Below are 23,581 nucleotides of genomic sequence, written 5' to 3'. Positions count from 1 at the left end.
GGTGAATGATAAATCTTCGATGCACAGGTCAGCTGAACAACTAACCTCTCATGCCTGGATCAAAGACAGTGGTATTGTATTATGCTTATAATTTAATATCTTTATAATATATATATGTTTGTGTGTAAATATATATTCTGATTTTTTGTTTGTCTGAAGCTCTCCAAGCGTCAAATGGAGCACAGAGATTGAGCTGGGTTGAGTCGGCTGTGTTCTTACCAATGGAAATACTGATACTGATTTAGGAATGAGTGCTGCCTGAAGAAGAGTGCGCAGCAGGTTGTGAATCAGTGTAAAAAGACCTAAAATGAACTTTGTGCTGGGGTGCTTACAGGTAGCTGTGTCGGGTATTTGCCTTCTGACCTGAACCTACCATTGGTAATATCTAAAGACGTTTGGGGCTGCAGTGCAGTTTAAAAGCATGTTAATTAGTAAGCTTTCAAAAATCCTATTGTTAATTTATAGCCTAAAACGTGTGTGTTAATTAAAGCTTTGTTAAAAGAAGATACATATTTCTGGATATAAATAAAATAAATAAAAATGAAAAGGAATGAGCCTCAAATGCAGTCTTAATTTTTCATTGTTATCCCTGATGGGCATTGCACACCCGAAAAGAAACATTGTGCAGATATCCATAGTGCTCGTGATACAGCAGCAGATAAGGCCTTTATGCACACATTCAATAGTATGTGGGAACAAAGACACATGCCGTTTCCCTTTCCTTCCTCAGATTATCCTGCGAACATACTGGGACATTCAGTATTGACTGCTAATGACACCAAAACTCGCAGCAACTTTCCCTGGTGCCCAAACCCAGGCAAACACAGAGGGACATTCTTTCACACACCCTGTCTGCATACATACGTATGCGCTCATCACAATAATGAATGAAGTCCCCAGACAATCAGTCATAGGGAACAAGATGAATCTGTGAACCGAGCATGTTTTCGGGTGAGACCGCAGCACTAAGCTACTCAGTCAGGCAGCAGCAGGCAGCGTGGGGGACAGATAAGAAAGGACTCCAGACTAAAGAGGCAATTACGGTGCTGTCATTATGCATGTCTGCCTTCCAAAAGCCCTTATCCGCCGCCGAGGAGACAAAAACAATGCCTTCTGTTTTACTTGGCAACCGGTGTGTAACATTTATCAGATGTCTGGGGAGTGTGTGAGGAGAGGAACGGAGCTGAGGCCGTAAGGAAGGGGAGGAGGGTGGGTGAGTAGAAGGCGCGGTGAAGGGCTGAGGAGGGACGCTGCTTATATACACTCCTTAAGGGTACGGTTTGAATAATGAAACATTCTCACAAGCACACAATTGGTTTGTTTCAAGGCGACAGTCTTTTTATCAACAAGGTAGCTAAATGGCCTCAAATGTAAGCCATGTAGGTATACTCTCCTGACTACCTGTTACAGGTAAAGGACATTAGTGAAAGTCTGTGGATATTTAAGATCTAAAAATTGAGCAAGCAAGCCACTAATCACCTCATGATTAGAATTCATTCAGACAGGTTTTGTTTTCCTTCTTACTTTTCTCGCAGCCAGCCCCTGTGAGTCCAGCTGGGCAGCCACAGCTCCCCGTCTCATGGTGACAGGACACTCCAGCCTGGCACTGACACCGCTGGGCACAGGAAGCACCGTAGAACCCCGGGAGGCAGGCTGTCAGTCAATACACACATCACACACACAGTCACTTCACTCTTATGTTCTTTAGTGCCAGTTTCATTCAGCCGCAATTTCCTCAGTCCTGTACGCACTCACATTTGTCACACCTGGCTCCTCTCCAGCCTGGCACGCACTCACAGCGGCCTGTCACATGGTGGCAACTCGAACTATGGGCACAGTCACACCTCTGCTCACAACCCTCCCCGAAGAATCCCTTAGAACAGGCTTCAGACAAAAAACACAAGCGCTTGCGGTTAGCATGCAACATCGCAGCCAAGGATGCACTTTTAGAAGATGTTTACCTTTTATATGCTTGGAAGGCTAACTGCACAAACTGTTTTGACATACCATGTTATAAGCTATCGGCTTCTTTTCCTGGAGTAAACAAACCTTTCTGCTGCTGATATCCAAATGTTAGCAAATGGAGCACAGGGGCATGCCTGTCTCTCATGATGTTGAGAGACAGGCTACAATTTTATGTGTCTTTGAAAAAAAACCCCGCATCAGCAGGTACTAGATTATGATAAAACAACTATGCTGTAAGTATAGGAAATCACCTGACTGGCAGAGGTCTCCTGTCCAACCATGGAGACACACACATTTTCCTGTCACTCTGTCGCATCTCCCTCCATTCATACAGGGGCAGACCTCGGTGCAGTTCTTTCCATAACGTCCTTCTTCACACTCTGGGACAGATGGAAAGGAAGGTTAAGAGAAAAGTTACATTCAAGTAATAATTTATCACACAAATACAACATGGCTTTTCCAAGGCACCAAATTATGAAGACAGGGACAGAAAGACAAAATATTTAATCAAGAAAAAAAGTTTTGTTTCTCTTAGCTTCCCTACAATGTGCATTCACTATCCCCCTATTACATACACCTTTTGAGCAGTGAGTTGGACTTTCCGGTTGCCTACAGAACTGCCTGTTTCACCACATAGATTCAATAAGTTGCTGGAAACATTCCTCAGAGATTGTGATCCACACTGACATGACACAGTTGCTGCAGATTTGTCAGCTGCACATCCATGATGTCAATGTCCCGTTCCACATCCCAAAGGTACTCTGTTGGATTGAGATCCAGTGACTGGGGAGGTCATTTGAGTACAGTGAACTCACTGTCATGTTCAAGAAACCAGTTTGAGATGATGGAGTTTTGTGATATGGCACTTTCTCCTGCTGTGGAAGAAGACATCAGAAAGTACACAAACTGGTCACAAAGGGAATGAAAGCATTGAAGGCTGTGGTGTTTAAACAATGCTCAGTTGGTACGAAGGGACCAATAAAGTATCCCAACAACACCAGCCTGAACTGCTGATACAAGGCGATACAATGTCCTATTTGAATGTTGCAGCAGAAATCAAGGCCCATCATAGTTTTTCAAATATTCAGTTTCTAATTCTGGTTAACCTTAGTGAACTGTAACTTCAGTTTACTGTTTTGTAGCTTGTCACACCTGGCGCCCAGTAGCAGAAGACCTGGTGTGCTCTTCTGCTACTGGGCGATCGTGGCTCAAGAGTTGGCAGTTCGTCTTGTAATCGGAAGGTTGCCGGTTCGAGCTGGCTCGGACAGTCTCGGTCGTTGTGTCCTTGGGCAAGACACCCTATTGGTGATGACCAGAGGGGCCGATGGTGCGACCTGGCAGCCTTGCTTCTGTCAGTCTGCTCCAGGGCAGCTGTGGCTACAACTGTAGCTTGCCTCCACCAGTGTGTGAGAGTGAATGAATAGTGGAATTGTAAAGTGCTTTGAGGGCCCCGAAAAGCACTGTATAAATGCAATCCATTATTATTACTGGAGTGCATCTGCTTCAAGGTTTGATGTGTTGTTTGTTCAGAGATGCTCTCCTGCCTTCCTTGGTTATAATGAGTGGTTACTTGAGTTAATGTTGCCTTCCTGTCAGCTTGAAGTGGTCTGGCCCTTCTCCTCTGACCTTTAAAATCAGCAAGACATTTTCTCCCAGACAACTGCCTCTCATTGGATATTGTCTCTTTTTCTTGCCTTTCTCTGTAAACAATAGAGATGGTTGTGTGGGAAAATCCCAGCAGATCAGGAGATTCTGAAATTCTCAAACCAGCCCATCTGGCACCCACAACCACGTTTAACGCTGCTTAAACCTTTCATCTCCATTCTGATGCTCAGTTTGAACTTTAGCAGGTGGTCTTCACCATGTCTACATCCTTAAATGGAATGAGTTACTGCCATGTGATTGGCTGATTAGATATTTGCAATAACTGGCAGCTGAAAAGTTGTAAAAAACACAGTTTAATCCGTAGTACTGTCAGACTCACCCAGTTCACAAGCTGCTCCAGTCCATCCCAGTGGGCAGGAGCACCGGCCACTGATCCTGTTACAAGTCCCTCCATTTTGACACAGACATTGACTTGAACAGTGCCCTCCATATCGTCCTGCAGGACAGGCTGAATACACACAACATAGTATAAGCATTTGAGTTTTGACTGCAAACGTTCTATTATATTTTTCTAGCCTTTCTTATATCATGAGTTCATTTCTGCAAGTGCAGTAACTGCGCCAAGAGATTCCCGAGATAGATAACATGACTAACGTCGGTTTTCAGAGTCTGCTGACTGATATTTACACTGCCAAAAAGTTCTACAACACAGCACAGTGGTTTGAAAAATAGACTTCTTTGACATTACGGTCATCATGCTCAGTAATTAGCAGTTTAACTGATGAGCCACTCACGCAGTTGGCACCTATCTCCGGTCCACCCAGCTGTGCAGCTGCATCTCCCAGTCACATGGTTACACTGGCCTCCGTTCTGACACTCACAGGTCTGACTGCATTGCTCTCCAAACTGACCCTCTGGGCATTCTGCCACACACATGCAGGCACACACACACATTCAATAATATTCAAGTTGCATTCCTAGAAAACAGACGTGAGAGCTAATTGGTCATTTGAGACATTATGGTTTTTAGCACCCATATTGTAAACGCAGTAATAATCAAAGTCCAAGATGGCATTTGGGGTTTAAGAAAGAGGAAAATGCAATAATGACAGAGGTGCATGATTAAGTCATGCTCGTGGCTTTCTGCTCACTCTGGTTCTGGTAGTTAGAACCACAAAATGGCTGTGGGCGAGAGGAAAGTCTTGAATAAGACTGCAGAATGACAGACTAAGGACTTTAGTGGGTATTTCACTGGCTTCATTAAAACAATGGCATGAAATCCTCAAGAAACTTCAGCCTGAGAACACTGGTTAGCTGCTAAAGTCTCTTCCAAGTTGAGCTCTCCCTTTCCTAATGTTGATCGCTATATACATGTGGGTGCATTTATCCAGAATAGACTTCAATTAAACCATGTATGCCAGAGGGCACTCTTGCGCTCCCTCCTTTCTCCACCCTTACCCATCCCTAAAAAAGTCATTGGCAATGTCTCATTATAGAGATAATTGTTCACAAACACTTCATAGCTGAGTTTAAGGAGAGGATGTCGTGATGGGCTGCAGTGAGGGCCTCCCTCACACCCTGTTTTAATGATGTGGCTTCCATTACCCAGAATGCAGTGTGGTCCTGCCCAGCCGGCGGTGCACAGGCAGGCTCCTGTGATGTGGTGGCAACGGGCACCGTTCCTGCACTCGCACATCTGGCCACAGTCAAGACTGTAAAAGCCGTCCGGGCACACTGTGGGCCGAGATAAAACATCCGACTGGTTAGAACTGGCAGCTTCAGAAAAAAGAGGAGAGGAGAAGGTTTAGATGCCAATATTTTTTTATTTAGTTCTTTTTTTTTCCTTTCCCACTCTCACTCTGTTCCCCTTCTTCCTACTTTCTCTCTCTGTCCTACTGAAAATACCAATATCAAATTGCAGTACCACACTGCGGCTGTTGCAAAGCGTCTGCGTTCGTTAAGTGAGCTCATGTCCCACATGTGTGGTGGATCTGGGCCACATCAAAAGTTTATGGCGGCTCGGAGGCCGTTCCCTCTGGGAGGGGGGGGGGGTTAGAGAGGGCACAAAGAGCCGGTAAATAGAGCACCTGCTGAGTCCACAGGCCCCACCAACACTCGACAAAACAAAGCCTGGTGTTACTGTACCCACACACATACACACACACGACAGTGCTGCTGCAGATGCAAGGCGATGCCAGTTTAAGGTCTGTTTCCCATTCTCAAGGAAAGTTAGAGAAATCGCTCGAGTGTGTGTGTATAGTCAAGTGACACTCACAGAGTTTGGTAAACACAGTGCCTCCCCATCCAGAGGAACCTAGCCAGAGGTTGCGGGATGAATGAGCCTTTCCACTGCTTGGATGTAAATATTATCTGTAAGCATGACTTCACTAGAGCAGGAAAGAATGACTCTGTTTATTCACGGCCTATATTTTTGATCGGTCAATTTGTCACCGTGGAGATCACAGGCAAACTCGGATGATAGTCGTATCCTGCAAAACAAAAACTTCACCCACACGGGTCTTTATTTATGGGAACGCTGCTATTTCCCTGCCAAAGCATGGACTGACTGACATTTCTCTCTTCGAGTACCCTCTTCTGTTTCCTGTTGCAGCAGTGTGCGAGAAATGGTTTGCATAGAGTCTGTCCAAATTATCTCAGCAGCTCTTTCATTCCGTTTATATACTACTTCTTCTGTGAATAAGGAAAGCAGAGCACAACATGACCAAAGGAAGCCACAAATTGGCAAAAATGTGTAACTTGGTGGTTTCATGTATTATAAATGCCGCATTAGTCAGGGTGTTCCCCTACGGTTAATGCATCATACCCTCCTGCTCTCGCTCAAATTGATGACGGTGTCCACTCCTCCTTTTTTTCTGCCTCAAGGCCTCAAATTGGGAAAAAAGTATCTTTGCTGCTCAGCAGTTTCTGGCATGGCCGTCGTTGTGTTCCCACGCTGACAGCATGACGTCTTTGACTCTCTCTGTAGTGGTTAGGCTGTGATGTTATTAAAGCTAGCCCACTGAGGATGCTGTCATTTTAATGCAGCTGTAGATTAACTCTGTGGTAGCAAAATCGTCGGTTTATTGTCTGCTGTTTATTATTATCATAGCGTTTGCTGACACCATGGCAACAAGCTGGCATTGCTTGTCCTGCAGGAAAAAATGCCTTAGTGCCATTACTTTGATATATCGTGAGCACCTCAACACATCTCTGCTGCTAAAATATAAACAGAAAGCATCTCAGATGAGTCATGTTCCCTTTTAATAAGAGGAACAATAAGCCCATCAACAGATGTAGCAATTACTCTCCTTTTCAGCGGACAAAGTTTACAGCAGCGCGCGCACTTTATTTTAAGTCTTTAGGCAGTTGCACAATTTTGAATGACAAACTTTGTATTTGTATACACCAGTAGGGGGCGACTGGTTTCCATATTAACCACAGAGCTGCAATCTGTCATTTGATATGAGCCCAGTGTCTGCTAGTGTTTGTAAATGCAGAGTCTTCCCTCTGAGTCTTTGTTTATAGGTAGGAACACAGGATTCGGTCCACCATCACACACAAACTCACACACATACTGTGTGCCATCATTGAAAGACTCCATCTCGAGACTAAATGAGCTCTTTAAGACAGAAGGATTATTTCCAGATCCCCGGTTGTGTAAGAGCCACTGCTGTCAGCCCATAAAGCAGGTCCAGGGACCACACAGCCAGGGAGAGCAGACCACAGAAATAGAGCGGATAGAGAGAACTCAGAATAGAACTTCCTGGTTCTATTCAGGGTCTGCGTACACTGAAAGAGGTCAATGCTGCAACAACAAAACGGCCCGGTTTCTTCAACAAGAACACGGATGTTCAATGCTCCTCAGACCACAGTTCTTTTTTACTGCAACAAAATGAACTCTGTTTTGTTTTTGTTTTTTTGATGCAGACATCAAAGCTGCGGACCAGAAGCGCGGCATGATCGGCTTTAATTGAAGAAGCTGTGTGCTGGATGCATGTCAGGCCTCTTTCCTCCAATAATACTTGATGGGAATGCTTAGCATCAACCTCAGTACCACAAGAATGCTGAACACAACAAGGCCTTTGGCCTTATCAAGCTATCTGAATCTTGTGGAGCCAACTACTTTTGTGAATAACAAGATCTAAGTTCTAATGAGAAGTCATTTTGTTCCCTTTAATTCTTTGAAACCGATCAAGTAAAGAGGTCTTTACGTTGTCAAGCCAAGGCCTGGCTTTTCCTGAAGGAAGAGGCTCATTAGAACACTGAGAAACTGGACACCTTTGTTTGAGGGGAATGGGCCTTCAGAAACTAAAATCTAGTCAGAGTGATAGCTCCATTTCCACAGCAACGTCCAATCAGACTGCAGCCATTAACCTGTTATGACTAGGGATGTGAAGCTCTCCTCTGGTGTGGCATGGCTGTGATTTACAATGCCCTGTGTACTAGGGAGGCGCTATGAATTTCTGGAACTAGTAGTACAGTCACAGTAAATCTTTTGCTTTGTAATAACAGGAGGCCACTTCAAGTCAAAACAACTCTATTACATCGTTAAAACTCTCAGACTGTCGTTAGGTCTTGTAGTTCAGGACAAATACAGGTGAATATTTGTTATGTGAAAGGTTTGCTATGGCAGGATGCTGATACAAATTATATCTTGGAATTCTGAAATGGTTCGCTCATGATATTATAAGGACAGCGGGACGAGTCGCGGGATTTGGCGGACGCTTCACTGAAGTTGGAGAAAAGATTGAAGAATGTCCTGCAACACCCTCTAGTGATGAAAAATAAAAATGTCAGCAGGAATGGAGCGGAGCGTTCAGTGTGGACCGTTTTAAAGACGCAAAGTGTTAATGCCATAATCTTACATCAAACTAGAATCAGGAATTACATTTTGCAAAACATTTACATTTGTGATAAAAAAAAATGATGGGCCAAACTATATTGGTAGTGATTTGGGGCTTTTTAAAATAATTTATTAATGGTAAAAATAACTGACTGCAACTTCCTCTTGCTCAAGCTAATATATGCTGATATTATGTCAAATAAAGCAAAGAAAAACATTAAATCCTCAAGAAAGAGAAAGTGATATATTCTCCACTTTGGCTTCAATTGCGTATCTAGAACATCAGTGATGTCATGAGCTCACCATGTGACCCATCACATGGTATTGCTTTGTGTATGTTTTTTGTTGAGACTGGTCAGCTATTATAAAAATAAAGAGAATTTGCAGACAGTCATACATGGGACACACAAATCTGGTTTCACTAAAGAAGTGATTCTTGTGAAAACTAAAAAGTTCCCATAAAACTTGACCTTGAGCATGATTTAGGCAAAAACTCAGTAGGTGATCATTGTGTGCAAGGTTCACTAAATTCTGACGAATCGTGCAATGTAGTGCATAGATGGATGGATAGATGCATCATAATCTCATAAACACAACAGTCCACCGGAGGCATCAGTTGAAAACAAGAACAAAATCAAAGGAGTGTGTTTATCCATGATTTGATCAGTTCAAGTTTGCAGGGAAACATTTAAATTACTTTGCTTAGCTAAAGAGGATCGACATGGCATTCTATTAAAATGAGACATCCGCTTATGACGGGACTGCCACAGACATATTTTGGAGTCAATAGTGAATAATGTTGCATGGTTATCCAGAGTACCGGAATTGCAAAGGCTTTCATTTCTTCTCAGGGATGGACTAAGTTTTGTTCACATGCAGCTGCAAGCGAGGGAGGCAGAAGGACATGGCGGATCTCAAAACGTGGATTACTTCTGGAATTAGGTTTAAGAAAAAAAAAAGATCCTAAGGGTTTATTCTTGAAGTGAGAAGGAACCAAAATCACTGTTAATAGCTTAAAGTACATATAAAGATACAATTATAGCCACATTTGTGTCTAATAATGCAATTAAAAGTTCCTTAAATCAAACTTTCACTCTAAAGCCAGTATACCAAAAAAAGTTGTACAAGTGATTTAATAACATTTTTGAGATTTTTATGGCTGTAGCAAGGTTGGGGCTACATAAAACAGGCATATTAGGAACACAATATATATTTATGTAAAGACATAAGATTAGAAATAACATCAGAGACAACACATGGCTTACTTTTCTCACAGAAGGTGCCCGTATACCCAGGAGAGCATGTACAGGCTCCGCTCACATGGTCACAGAGGGCTCCATTCTCACACTGGCACAGCTGGGCACAGCCCCGACCATAAGTGCCATTCATACACTCTGTGAATTGGAGCATGCACATTACACAGTCTCTTGACTGTCCAACTAAAAAAAATGCCAATCCAAAAAAAAACCCAGAAGACTCCCCACATGTGTCTCCATCTATCATTTTAAACAGAGATTTATATAACATGTAAAATCTAAAGTTATACAGTATCAGGATCAAATAAAACATTTAAACTGTATTGTGCTTGTTAAACATAAAATCAAAAAAATACTGACTGTGGTGCTGTAACTGAAATGGCCCCAAGGTGGCAGCATTTAGTAAAATATACAAAATGATACAAAATGATTTAGTAGCTAAGGCAATAACTTACTCTTTTCACATCGGTCTCCTGTGTAGCCGGCCTCACATGCACACTGACCACTGACTGGGTCACAGCCCAGAGACTGTTCGTGGCACTGACAAGAACTGGTGCACCCTTGTCCCCAGAAACCAGGATCACATACTGCAAACATTACAGTGAAGGGTGAGTTATTTTCTCTGCTACTCTGTCAGATTCTCTTATTTTTGTCTCATTTGTTTACATTCTCACATGTTGCACAATCGTGGCCTCTTTTTCCAGGAGGGCAAATGCATTTCCCAGTCTGTGGGTCACAACTGGCATCAGGGTGGCAAGAGCAAGGTGTTAGACAGCCTGGTCCATGGTACCCAGCAGGACACTCTACACAACACAGGTGATTAATCAGAAAACTGATTCTGTCATGAACTTTCTATAATTAAATATAATTAAAGTGTTCAAGCAAGTCGAGGAGATTACAGTAATTTCAAAATCCAAGTGTGACATCATCATTTTTTGTTTTTGTTTTTTAAAATTTGAGGTTGAATAAGTAAAAAAAAAAGTTGTATGCCTCATTAAATATATTATCATCAGCATTAAGGTCAGCTACAGCTTACACATTTGGTTTATTAAATGATTTTTTTTTTTGTTTTAATCTCAGAAATTTCATGCAAACTCACTGTTTTGGCAGAGCTGTCCCATGAATCCTGGCTCACACTCACATGTACCGGTCTGCTTGTTGCACGAGCCTCTGTTCTGACACTCAGGACAAGAAGACTGGCACTTTGACCCCCAGAATCCATCAGGGCAGTCTGGGAAACAGCAAGTACCTTTCACTTTGATAGAGCAGTACGCAGTATTTATGTTTTTAACTTCTCAGATTTAATACACATTCAAATATTGTAGAAATTGTAGTAAAGTGCAGTTTTGAGCCATCCACGATTTTTTTTAATATTTTGCTTTCAGACTTTTTTGTCATTTTTTTAAAGTCATCCTGAGCAAAAGTGCTCAAGACTTTTTGTAGGTCTCTCAAAGTTTTTCTTTGGTCATTGACTGCTTTTTAGCTCATTGTCAGTCCAGTCCTGAGATAAACCAGTTTACACAAAATGCCAAAGACAACACAGTTTGAAAGGAATACAAAAGGTATTTTTACACCAACAGAGGTAACTCCAAGAATCTGAAACCTTTCCCATATCGTCATGGTGAGCAGAAGAAGTGGGAGTCCTAAAATGATACTTCAGAGCAGTAATTGAAAGTTGTCCTTAAGAAACAGGAAAAAAATCCAACAACCATCTGACACAGGACCCCAAAGATCCATCTGACTCTTCAGATGAACAAGCTACTGATCACTGAAGCCTCATCAAAAATGGTGTCAGTGTGAGGACGGCAGTCAAGAAATCATTCTTATGGAAGAAAAAAACAGGGAGAAAAAAGGCTGAGTTATGCCAAACTACACAAGACCCACACTGAAAATCAGTGGCAACAGGTCAGGAATAATGAATCCAAATTTGACATTTTTGGTCCAAATTATTGTTTATATGTACGAGGGAGGTCGGGGATCTTGTAAAAAGTGATGGAGTTATGAAAACATGAGATTTTGATCCACTATGGAAGATCATCTGAAAAGTACAATCATACAACGATTCCAAACACACTGGTAAATCAATAAAAAATATACCTATATGGAAAAATAACACAATGGATCACTATCAGTTATGGACTGGCCTCCGCAGAGCCCAGACCTCTACATTACTGAAGCAGTGTGGGATCATCTTGACAGAGAACAGAACAAAAGTCAGCCAACAGCTTTGAATGTCCTTCAAGAAGCCTGGAGAACTATTCCTGAAGCCTGCTTAAAGAAACTAAAAGAAATATTGACTAAGGGAGTTAATGTTGTTTAAAGTTCGTCATTAAAGATATTGACTTACAAGTTTGTTAGGTGCAGTGATTTATTTAAAAATGTCCAAACATAACATGGAAACCCAGTATATAAGGCAAAAAATGTTTGTACAATTCTATTTGTGTTTTTCCCAGCAAATTAAAGGAAAAGAGGGATGGCTCAAAACCTTTGCACATTTCTGTAACTCTCTGAGAGGGGTAACAAATGTCCAGCCTGCAAACAAGAAAGATAATTGATTGTCTTCTTTCTATTATTATAGGACATTGCAATAATGAATACCTTCCTGGCACGAGTGTCCCATCTTTCCATCAGGACAGATGCATTGTCCAGTTATGGGATCACAAGGAGCTCCACTGCAATCACAGGTCAGAAGACAGTTCTCTCCATAGCTTCCAGCTTGGCAGGCTAGCAACACAAAATACACAACAGACATGATGTAACAGGAGAAAAAATAAAAGACTGGGTTACACAACAGTGAAAAAAATTATTAAGAGAGGCAGCTGGACAAGTGAAAATGTTGAAATCATAATCACTTGATGCTTATTTATTCAGCCTCTGCCAAAAGCTCCTGCTGTAATAACTGAATTAAATCGCCCCTGTCATGACCTGGCCTGCAACTTAAGCTATGGACAACCTAGAGAAAAACGAAAAAAAACTTTTATTTGGGTTGCAAACCCAGCACGCCTAGGCTTGGACTGTGCACTAGTCCTGACACATGGTAACTCTGTTATCTTAGTCCGCTCCCCAGAGACATAAAGTGATGTTTTTACCAGAGGCTCCTGAGCAATATTCAGCATCACGCTAGAGCACAGTACAGAGGGTTGAACTTTCCATCAACCAGCAGAGTAAACAGCCAGAGGGCACCCTGCTGTACAGGAACCCTACTTTCTAGTTGTGTAGTTTGCAACAACAAGAACACCTGCACTGACCAGGTGAATTCATAGATGCATTTCACCTACTACATCCACGTAATCAGTCAAAGCTATCAAATGATGAATAGAAGAAGGAGGCGAGGATAGAGGAGTAAAGAAAGATCTGTATGCTTTGCAGGAAATTAAAAATGTGACAAAGCTGAGCAAACACATAACAAAATGCGCTGCTTTGAAAAAGGCACACAGTTGCACAAGCAACAACTATGCAAACTATAAGCATGCGTGCTGACACGTGTCAGTATGCCGGCCCACGCAGTTCACAAATTCCCACACATTATTACACTGTGCGGTCTTTCACTATAAAAGCTGTGACCACATGAGTGCACTGTGGAATCGAGCTCTGTGGAGAACACTGCGTTTGCAGAGGTTAAAAGGAACGAGTGATATTATTAATGCGAGCCAAACATCTGAAAATAACTGCACTGCATACGTTAGACGTCAAAATAACTGAACATGCGCTCTTACATTGGCTTTTACAAAGTGCTTTAAATCATTTTTTTTTTTGCTTACCCAGTTGACAGTTATGTCCGTGAAGCCCTGCAGGACATTGCTGGCTGCACTCTCCAGTCTTGGGGTCACATGACCCTCCACCTGGACAGTCACATGGCTGCTCACAGCCGGGCCCGAAAAAGCCTGGATCGCATTCTACAATGAGACACGCAGATGCATAAAAGATTAAGATGGTGTGCAGTCTCTAACCAAATATCTTGGATACCTTCATCGAGTAGAAGCTTGACTGTTAAAGACCACCGACAACCTCCTAAACTCTTCTTCTTCTACACACTAATATACTAAAACTGTACTGCAAGGAAACAGCAAGACTCCCCTTTGTAGCTCACATTAGAGATGCATTACTGCAACTGGAAACATATTTGTTCATGTTTAGAACCTTTAAAACAGCTGAGAAAGTAATACGCCCTCGTCTCTGTTCAGCATTTGGCTTGAAAATGTAACCAAACACAAATCTTAACCACTTCATTCCTGTCAAGGAATAAACGTGCTTTTTATACCTTGTTCACATCGTGGGCCGTGATACGCAGCCTTGCAGAAACAGCTTCCCGTTTTGGGGTCACAGGCGGTGGAATGTTCTTGAACACAGTCGCACTCCTTGGAACAGCCCGCTCCGTGCGTCCACCTGGGACAAGCTGAGAGGTTTTAAAAACAGACAGAAAAAGGCTGATAGTATGGAAGTAGAAGGTTAGATGATCCTCTTGTGTTTGAGTAATACTACGCAAAATCCGTTCATTAGACACTTATATAACTGTAGCTGCAGAAATGCTGCACTAAACCAACTTCACCTTCTGTTGTCTAAAGTTTAGCTGGTCACAATTTCATGGAAAAAAGGAAAATATATTGAAATTAAACATTCTTTGCTATCGAAATGCACTTAAAAATGAGCCAAACAAACACACCCAGTCACCATGTTATGACAACGATAGATTTCTGCTGGCTGAAGTCATGTGACTGCTGCCTCCTGTTTCTCCTGATTTATTGAACTTTGACTCCTCTGACTGTTTTTGCAAGTACTTTAATTTCTGCTTGTATATAAACGCATTTAATAAGCAGATTTAAGTTTTGTCCATGACCTTTAAGTCTGACAATTGTTACATCCCTGTGGGTGAATCTTGCCAAAACTGTCCCCGCACAGCAACAAAAGCTGAGCTGCACTCCACCCTGTCCCTCTCGATATTGGCTTTATGTTAGGTGCAGCTGCAGGCTCCAGTTACACCCTCTCCACCCTCTCTAATGTCCCGCTGCAGGATGAAGCAGACAGCTGTGAGAATCTGATAATATGCCTTGTGCACATTCTTCCATCATTTAGTTGGGTCTAAGAAGAGCGAGCAGCTTCCACACTGAGAAATTAAGAGTAAAACTGCTGTCGCCATGTCCTTCCGGAGGCTTTGGAGCACCCCGAAAGCAATGGGGGACGTCAACATGGTGACAGAGGAGCTGAAGAATCTTTATTACAAGCGGCTGCTGCCAGTAGAAAAATACTATTCTTTCCATCACTTTCACTCACCAAGCTATGAGGACGCAGACTTTGACAACAAACCGATGGTGCTGGTGATGGGTCAGTACTCAACAGGAAAGACTACTTTTATCAGGTAAGCTCAGGACTTGGATCATTAAAAAGAAAAAGGGGAAAAAAGGATCTGCATGCATTAACTTGCCATGTTTTAAACAAAGGGAGATAACAGTGCTGGTTTGCACCATGTGTGTCTCAAGGTATCTCATAGAGCAAGATTTTCTTGGTAGCAGAGTTGGGCCAGAGCCAACCACTGACTGCTTCACTGCCCTCATGTATGGAGAAGTCGAGGGAATCATCCCTGGGAATGCCCTCACGATGGACCCGAAAAAGCCCTTTCGCAACCTCGACCCTTTTGGAAATTCGTTTCTGAACAGGTGATGAGCGTTCACAGAGGAGAATTCCTGTTTGTATAATGTACTGATAGGATTATGCTTTGCCATTATTCCTATAAATGAATCAAGTAATCCTGAAATGCATCACATTTACAGGTTTCAGTGTGTTCAGATGCCAAATCAGATCCTTGAGAGTATCAGCATAATTGACACGCCAGGCATCTTGACTGCTGCTAAAAGAAAACTGAGCCGAGGTGAGGCTGAATGTCTTCTAATTTCCCTTTTAGTGCCAGAGGAAATTAACAAGCCTTTGCTTCTATTAATGTTGGACTGTGGGAGCAGAGTGATAAATGTAGTAGACCCAGTGAAGTAGGAACATTTCAGCCAGCAAAATTCAAACACTTGAAGGCAGAAGCAAAGCTGATGAAAGCAGTATGACTTTGGGCTGGCAGGAGATAAGCTGAGAGGAACTGAAAAGCCTTTGCTTCGTTTTATGGACACATTTTTCAGTGGGTGTAACCGAAATGGCTTGAAACCAGTGAGGACCTCTGGGATGTGTAAAACGTTCCTCGATGGCTTGAGGCTGTGAGGCTGTGTTACATACAGTCTTAATGAAACCCCTATGTTTCTGTTCCTTCTCCCCAGGCTATGACTTCGCAGCAGTGCTGCGCTGGTTTGCAGAGCGTGTCGATCGGATCATCCTGCTGTTTGACGCGCATAAGCTGGAGTTTTCTGATGAGCTCACACGAGCATTCGAGGCCCTGTGCGGTTATGAGGACAAGTTGCGTGTGGTTCTCAACAAAGCTGACAGGGTGGACTCTCAGTATCTGATGAGAGTGTATGGCGCCCTCATGTGGTCACTGGGAAAAGTGTTTCGAACCCCTGAGATTTTACGGGTTTACATCGGATCCTTCTGGTCAGAGCCGAGGCAGATGTGCGACCACTACCAGCTGATAGAGTTGGAGGAGGAGGATTTGTTGGCCGATATAAGGAACCTGCCACGCAACGCTGCAGTACGCAAGCTGAATGACCTGGTGAAGAGAGCGCGCTTAGTGAGGGTCAGAAATCAGCCGTTATGATAAATTCCAACCGGTACTTTGCATATACAAATCCAGCTGCTGTGGTGACCTTTATGACTCCCTTGTGTTTCTTCACAGGCTCATGCACACATTATCAGCTATCTGAAGCAGGAGATGCCAACCATTTTTTGTAGAGAAAGCAAGAAGCATAATCTGATCTACCAGCTTCCCGTGATTTTTAGCAAGATTCAGCAGCAGCATCGTGTCCCAGCTGGCGATTTCCCCGACTGCACAAAGATGCAGGTCAACAAAACAACTTTTTTGATTATTGTTTAAATACCATATTTGTTAGATTTCATTCACTCTAATGTTCTGTGTTAGTCTCACATGCGATTGCACACATTTTCAGGCGAAACTTTTGGGGCAAGACTTCTCAAAGTTCAAGAAGCTAAAACCGAGCCTTATGGCCTCCTTGGATAAACTCCTCAGCACTGACATCGCCAAGCTGGTCCCCTACATCCAACAACAAGAACAGAGAAAGCGATCCCTCCACGGAGTGCTGGACGGGGAATTTTTGAGAACATTCAAGCCCGAGCATTACAGCAGAGACCCGTTCAAAGAACCTCCCATAGACGAGGGGAGCGAGCTAGATTTCGATGAGTGGGTAGTGGAGAAATACAAACCCAAATACGATGAGATTTTCTACAACCTCAATCCAACTGAGGGCAAACTTAGCGGAACCAAAGTCAAAGAGTGGATGACAAAGACTCTTCTGCCCAACTCTGTGCTCGCTCACATCTGGAGGCTGTCCGATGTAGACGGGGATGGCATGCTGGACGATGAGGAGTTTGCTTTGGCAGTCCACCTCATCGAGGAGAAAGTGGAGGGCCACTGGCTCCCCAGAGAGCTGCCTCCACACCTGGTGCCACCATCAAAACGGCCAAGTGAAGCAAGCGACGTGTCGGTGTGAACTTGTCATCCAAAGGAAACGGAAAGCTGAGAACGTGTATTCATTACAAGTAAAATTAATGCAGATTTTTTACAATGTTGGCAGTTTGAGTACTATGAAAACTGAAGTGTGTGTATGTGTGTGTGTGTGTGTGTGTGTGTGTGTGTGTGTGTGTGTGTGTGTGTGTGTGTGTGTGTGTGTGTGTGCATGCAAACCTGAAAACGTATTAACAGCTGACACAACCTAAAGCTTACTGTTATTGGTTATGAATGATTTGATTTTGAAGTATTATTCACACTTTTTTTGACAACTACGTTATTGTTGTCATCTTATAAGGAAACACAACAGCAAATATTATCAGTTGCATGGACAGTCTCTCTTCAGCTAATGCAGTAAAAGTTTCATATTCCCTGACTGTTAAGCTTTTCTTTAATATGTGACATTAAAAACATTGACATTGCTATCACCAATATTTTGAACTCTAACAATTCTCACTCACCCAGGTGGCAAAAACGCCCATATAATCCTGGAGGGCACAGGCAGCCTCCATAGAGACGATGGCAGTGCACACTGTTGGGACAGTTGCACTTTCTTCTGCAGTGCCTCCCAAAAAAACCCTTTGGGCAACCTGTGAGCAAGAATAATGCCAAATAAATTAGTCCCTGCTTAGATTCAAAAATACAACAGAGCCCACATGCCTCATTTGTGAGAAGACATCTTTAATAATGGTAATGACTCATTCAGCACACACTGAAGCAGAGTACAGGGCAGTGATTTCCAAACCCTGGGATATCAAGATGAATCTAGTTATTTATAAGATAATCACTCTGGTATGAAACAAGCTTTAATTTATGTTTTTTTTCCTTATCTTTCTAGCATAAATCTTTTTAATGACTCGTCAGTTTTAGAGGATAAAAGCATTCTGACAGATGTCTAATCACATAGTTAAATTCATGTGGAGGGGGTCGCAAGCAAACTAGACCCAGGTGGTTGCATGCGTCTGTAGGAATGCGTGTATACAAACCATCCTCGCAGAGCAAGCCTTGCACCCCAGGGGGGCACAAACACTTGCCAGTCACAGGGTCACAGGAGCCTCCATTCTGACAGCGACACAGGCTGTTGCAGGCCTGTCCGTAGCTCCCCTGTGGACAAGCTGAAGAGAAAGGAGATGAAGATTTTTTTTTGGCTCAAAAAAAGTTCAGTGTGGAAATCCAAAGATATATATATATATATATATATTTTTTTTTTTTTTAATTTGAAAATAAACACATCAAAAGCTAGAGTTTTGGTCTAGGCAGTAAACACTTTCAGCTTCCGTCCTCTCTTTCCTGGTGTTGTGGGTTTGCCTGACTTTCTTAATCTCACTGGCCTTGTTAGCAGTTCTGAGAAGAAACAGCTGGCTGTTTAAGACGTGCTCAAGTATTCTAATCCATCAAGTTAACTGCTGCTTAACTTCCATATCGCAGCTTCTTTACAACAGTTTTATATCGCAGGATGAAATTGTTTAAAATAGTGTAGCAACGGCAGCACCCTGTGGAACAGGATAAGAACAGGAAATAGTTCAGAATGAATGAATTAATATATAAATGAAGGGACAAGACGTATTTAGAGAAATCATAATAATATATGAAAAAGGCAGTGAACAGGTCAGTAGGCAAGGGTGTCGTTTTGTATTGAGGTACCCTCTTGACCAGGTTCTCCCTAGAAAAAAAGTTTGTAATCTCAAGGGACTTCCTGGTTAAATAAAATAAATACTTAAGGCATCCTGAGACAACATGTATAACAAAGAGAGCTAGTTTTAAACACCATAAATACTTGTAATGCTTCAACAGCAGTATTAAGAGTTGGCACACTGCTTCAGCGATATGATTCAAATATAATTCAATTATTTGAGATATGGGAAAGAGTAACCCAGTTAATTATATATTTTTTATATATATACAACTTCATACAATAAAAATGTTATATGTCACATTTTTTAAAGACCATACATGGCCCATATTTTTTTTCCTTATAGCCCCCTATGTTGTTGCCTACTGCACCATTCCCCATATCTTTGCCTCAGGCAGCAATATTCCTCATCTACTCCACCTGAAAATGCTGCCCAGGCCCATCACCTTCAGGGTGTGCATCTGAACACTGCCTCCCTCAGACTCTCGTTTCAGAATGCTTCTAATGGACTTATCACACGTGGCTCTCCTCCTCAGGTTCAGACCAAAAGACAGCCATTAATCACAGAGCTGGATGGGAACAATGAAGCTTTGCTTTGTAACCCAGTAGTGGACATCCTTGGCCTCGGGCTGTGCTCTTGCTGTGGGTCCTGGCCACAGTAGTAGCAGACAAATTGATTCCCCTGGCCCTCTTGTGTTCTGGAGCCCATAAACAACACAGCCTCCCACACAAGAGCCGTCAGGCTTTGATACATGACGCTGGATCGATGCACACAGGGAGCTATGTCATCTTTCTTTAACTAGACCATACTGCTAAAGGCAGTTCAAATAGCTCTGGGAAAACATGTGCCTTGTGATACAATCAAGGCTATGTGCATGCCCGTCTATGCTGTACTGTTCAATGTACAACTGAATCAGATATGTGATCTGGACATGACTCATTCGCTTTGGTCAATTTTCCCATACAAATAAATAAATAAATAAATAAATGTCTCCCCTTCATCCCTTTCTGTCTGAAAGTGAGATGAGGAGATGATCATGTGCCACTTAAAATAATGGTAAATATGGAGCCAGTTTCCCCTCTAAGGCTTTGTCATAATGTGTCATTTGTATACGAAATACTTTTATAAAGTCACAATTTTTTTTATTTTTTGTGCAAAATAAGCCAATGAGATATAGCCTAGTATTTACAAATCCCACCATATAGTTTTTATTACTTCTGGATGGAGCAAAGTCTTCATGCTAAGCTAACTTGCTACAGTACACTGATGACAGGTGGCACATGATTTATCCCGAAGGACAGTGTTTGTGTTATGATGGAAAGACGTCACTTCAGAACACTTTTAAAGATCCTCACTCTCGTTGCAGATGACCCCCGTCCAGCCAGGCAAACATTCGCATCGGTCTCTGTTTTCGTTGCACGCTCCATGCACGCAGTCTTCACAGCTTACACTGCAGTCCTCCCCAAATGAGTCATCTAGACACACTAAAAAAGGAAATTCCAAAGGAAATTCCTGAAGATCATCAACATTTAATAGGAAAACAAAAGGAGAGTAATAAAATAATATTGATCTGGTCAGGCACAAAGTGCAGACTCAGCACACATGCTTTGTTTTTCTTGTTTTGGGGTTTTGTTTTTTTACTGTACCTATGTGACTTTCCAGTCTGAGCTCTCCCCTGCGCTCTCTCAGGATCTCTAATACTTTTTCACTGTCACCACGGTGACTACCATCATCGTCGTCATCATCTTCGCTGCCGTAATGGGAGCGCAAGGCTGCCGTGTACTGCAGGAGCTGAGGAGCATTGCGGAACAGCAGGTCCGGTAATCTGCCAGCCTCGAGCTGCACTTCCTCATCTTCCTCTTCTTCATCTTCCTCTTCCAGCTCTCTGCCGTAAAGAGCTAAAGAAACCAAGTACAATGTTATATGTCAAGAAGAAATGCAGAGTGGTATTTGGAAAGCTGAAAATGTTACTCACACACGCAAGAGCGCCGGTCCTCATTCAAACGGAAGCCCTGTTGACAAAAGCACTCGTACGCTCCCACAGTGTTGATGCAGTATTGTTCACAGTCCGAGATCTCTGCCAGACACTCGTCAATGTCTAACAGAAGAAAATGCAAACATAGTGCAAGTATATAAAAAGATAGTGTAGCACTGCAAGATGACACAGATATGGATTTTTTTTTTCTACCCATCCAGAAGTTGCACTTGACTGTACATCGCTTTTTGAGTAAAATGTTCTTTTTTCCCCCCTTTTCTAGTAGGAACTGGCCTTAAAAGGATTAATTTTTCAGGACTCACTTGGTAAATACGCTTTTTAGAATTTGTGTCATACACAGCTTTGCCACAACACAGAAAACCTTAATAAGTACCAGACTAGATGATCTGCTAAGAGTCCAACCTTACCGTCACAGCTGCAACCGTCTGGATTTAGTCTGTAACCAGGCCAGCAGCTGCATTCATAGCCGCCTGGATAATTTTTACAGAAGTGGCTGCAGCAGGACTCCTCACTCACACACTCATTATTATCTGTGGAAAGTATTAAAGAGCTGGTATGAAGAGATCCTTCTGAAGGACTGAAGCACAGAGCCAAAACATTAAATAAAACAGGTGAAAACAAAATATATATATATATATATATATATATATATATATATATAGATACACACACACACACACACACACGTATAGAAGGTCTGACCTACACAGGTCTTCCTGTCTTGGTCAAGCTGGTAACCCTGGTTACAGGAGCAAAGAGGGCCATTGGTGGTATGCTCACAATGATGAGAGCAACCTCCGTTGTTCTTCTCGCAGCTGTTTACAATCTCCATCTCAATGCCTGGAGATGAAAGGATCAAACCACAACAACAGTACACAACCACAGATGAAATATAGGGTCAATGACACGGGGCATTTTTGGCTAATAGTGACTCTGTAAATCACATTTAATTTTGCATTTTATATGCTCAACATAAATACCTAATGAGAGTATGATGGATTTAAAAAGGATATAACTTAGGACTCGGTTGAATTTTGAGGCATATCACGCATGTCAGTCCTGTGTGCTACACTGAAATGTTTACAAGCAAAGTTTTGTGATTCAAATTAAAGAGCAGTTTACAAGTAACCTGGTATTTGCGTTTTGTTCTGTTGTTAGCAGAAAAAAAAGAAAATGATTTTAGAATGTGCAAGCTGCACCAGCCTGCGCTATAGTGTGCAGTGGTATTCATATTTATTTAGCAAAGGAAAGGTTACTAGTTAAATTCCCATTACAGTCAAAAAATCCCTTTGGGGTTAAAAATAAAAAAACTAAGGCACATTTGAATCAGAACATTTTCAACAAAGTCATTCTGAAATGATGTAAGTTGTTCTCTTATTTGCATAATAAAAAGCACTCAGCAGTCTTTACAGTTTGTGGAAGGTAGGCTGAAGTTCTTACTTACGGTAGCATTGTTTAGCATCAGCACCGAGTTCAAAACCCGGATGACACACACAGCTAAAGGAACCCAACATGTTGACACAACCATGGGAACACTTGGCATGGCCAGAGCTGCACTCATCAATGTCTATAAGAGGCAAATATTAACAAACTTTAGATCCTGGTATGACAAATGTCAACAGATACACCAAGACATGTAGGCAGAAACACATGAGCATGAGAAAAGTCCACTGATTGTGTCAAAGATTTATCTACTGTATTGCAAAACTGCAGAATATTATTCAGCATCATATTAAGAAACAGCGGAGGTAAACAGGATTTCAGTGTTCATGAAACTTGTATCCTGGAACCTGACTTTCTTGGTCGAGTAGCAGCTAAGTCTCCAACCAAATCCAGAGTTCCTAAAACAAGTAGATGTGCGCAGTCCTGTGGAAAGTTAATTACAGCTCTCAACATCTTGCAGAACCACAATTAGCTATAACATTAAGTAACTACTTTCCATATGAGTTTCTCACAATGTAGCGGAGGGAATCTGGCCTACTTTGAATGCTGTTTCATTTAATTGAGGTCTGTAGGCATTGATTTATGCACAGTTCTCTTAAGGTCCCATCACAAAATTTCATTTAGGTTGAGATCTGGGCATTGACTGAGCCACTGCAGGACCTTGATTATTTTCTTTTTCATTTCATGTCATTCTGTTATAGTTTTGCTGCTGTGCCTGGACTCATTGTCCTGTTTCATGGCTCAATTTCAGCCATGCTTGACTCTGCAATCCCATAAGGAAAAGAAATAGTAAAAACTTATAAAAGACTTGCATAAGATGTGGCCTACTTCATATAGTGAATCATATAAGGCTTACATGATTTACTCATGAAAGTGGCCACTTTCTCATTACTTTCATATATTGTTTTAGTAAGTATCCAAAACATACAAGTTTCATTTATATAATTTTTCAAGGGATCTTATATCTTTTTTCACTTTTGTATGCTTTTCATATAAGTTTCACACAAGACAGATACAAACTTTATAATATTTATATATATCTTTTCCATATGGGATGCTTTGGTACACAGTTGAGTTCATGGTCAACTCAATGACTGCAAGGCATGAATCGCTACACCCCCACCATCATGCTTGACAGTTGGAATGAGGTCTTTGTGATGATATCCTGTGTTTGTGTTTTATGGCCAAACCTCTTCCCTTTGGTCTTATCTGTCCAAAGGG

General features: G+C 42.1%; 2 protein-coding genes across 2 annotated transcripts in view; one reads left to right on the top strand and one right to left on the bottom strand.

Annotated features, from left to right (window-relative positions):
* Positions 1 to 23,581, bottom strand: part of egfem1 (EGF-like and EMI domain containing 1) — a 54,544-nt gene that overhangs the window by 7,310 nt on the left and 23,653 nt on the right. Inside the window, exons 9-29 of the mRNA XM_085429561.1 lie at positions 22,362 to 22,484; positions 21,620 to 21,757; positions 21,325 to 21,447; positions 20,897 to 21,019; positions 20,568 to 20,819; positions 20,277 to 20,405; positions 18,274 to 18,402; positions 17,749 to 17,877; positions 13,931 to 14,065; positions 13,431 to 13,565; positions 12,268 to 12,393; positions 10,769 to 10,900; positions 10,344 to 10,472; positions 10,125 to 10,256; positions 9,679 to 9,807; positions 5,176 to 5,304; positions 4,365 to 4,493; positions 3,950 to 4,078; positions 2,217 to 2,345; positions 1,756 to 1,884; positions 1,525 to 1,653 (exon numbers count right to left, since the gene is read on the bottom strand). Of these exons, the coding sequence (XP_085285687.1) occupies positions 1,525 to 1,653; positions 1,756 to 1,884; positions 2,217 to 2,345; positions 3,950 to 4,078; positions 4,365 to 4,493; positions 5,176 to 5,304; positions 9,679 to 9,807; positions 10,125 to 10,256; positions 10,344 to 10,472; positions 10,769 to 10,900; positions 12,268 to 12,393; positions 13,431 to 13,565; positions 13,931 to 14,065; positions 17,749 to 17,877; positions 18,274 to 18,402; positions 20,277 to 20,405; positions 20,568 to 20,819; positions 20,897 to 21,019; positions 21,325 to 21,447; positions 21,620 to 21,757; positions 22,362 to 22,484 (2,838 nt within the window). The remainder of the gene's footprint in view (positions 1 to 1,524; positions 1,654 to 1,755; positions 1,885 to 2,216; positions 2,346 to 3,949; positions 4,079 to 4,364; positions 4,494 to 5,175; positions 5,305 to 9,678; positions 9,808 to 10,124; positions 10,257 to 10,343; positions 10,473 to 10,768; positions 10,901 to 12,267; positions 12,394 to 13,430; positions 13,566 to 13,930; positions 14,066 to 17,748; positions 17,878 to 18,273; positions 18,403 to 20,276; positions 20,406 to 20,567; positions 20,820 to 20,896; positions 21,020 to 21,324; positions 21,448 to 21,619; positions 21,758 to 22,361; positions 22,485 to 23,581) is intronic.
* LOC146693721 (EH domain-containing protein 2-like) lies at positions 14,599 to 17,709 on the top strand. The gene is made up of 6 exons (XM_085429562.1): positions 14,599 to 15,025; positions 15,147 to 15,323; positions 15,438 to 15,535; positions 15,927 to 16,339; positions 16,439 to 16,603; positions 16,710 to 17,709. Exons 1-6 carry the CDS (start codon positions 14,805 to 14,807, stop codon positions 17,268 to 17,270), a joined length of 1,635 nt encoding a protein of 544 aa, XP_085285688.1. The 5' UTR covers positions 14,599 to 14,804; the 3' UTR covers positions 17,271 to 17,709.

Source organism: Copadichromis virginalis, linkage group LG14 (assembly GCF_057382275.1).
Source record: "Copadichromis virginalis isolate Kocher_CV1m ecotype Utaka linkage group LG14, C_Virginalis_male_GT1.1, whole genome shotgun sequence".
Lineage (NCBI taxonomy): Eukaryota > Metazoa > Chordata > Actinopteri > Cichliformes > Cichlidae > Copadichromis > Copadichromis virginalis.
Note: the sequence above shows the minus strand (reverse complement) of the source record. Positions and strands in the feature narration are given on the sequence as shown.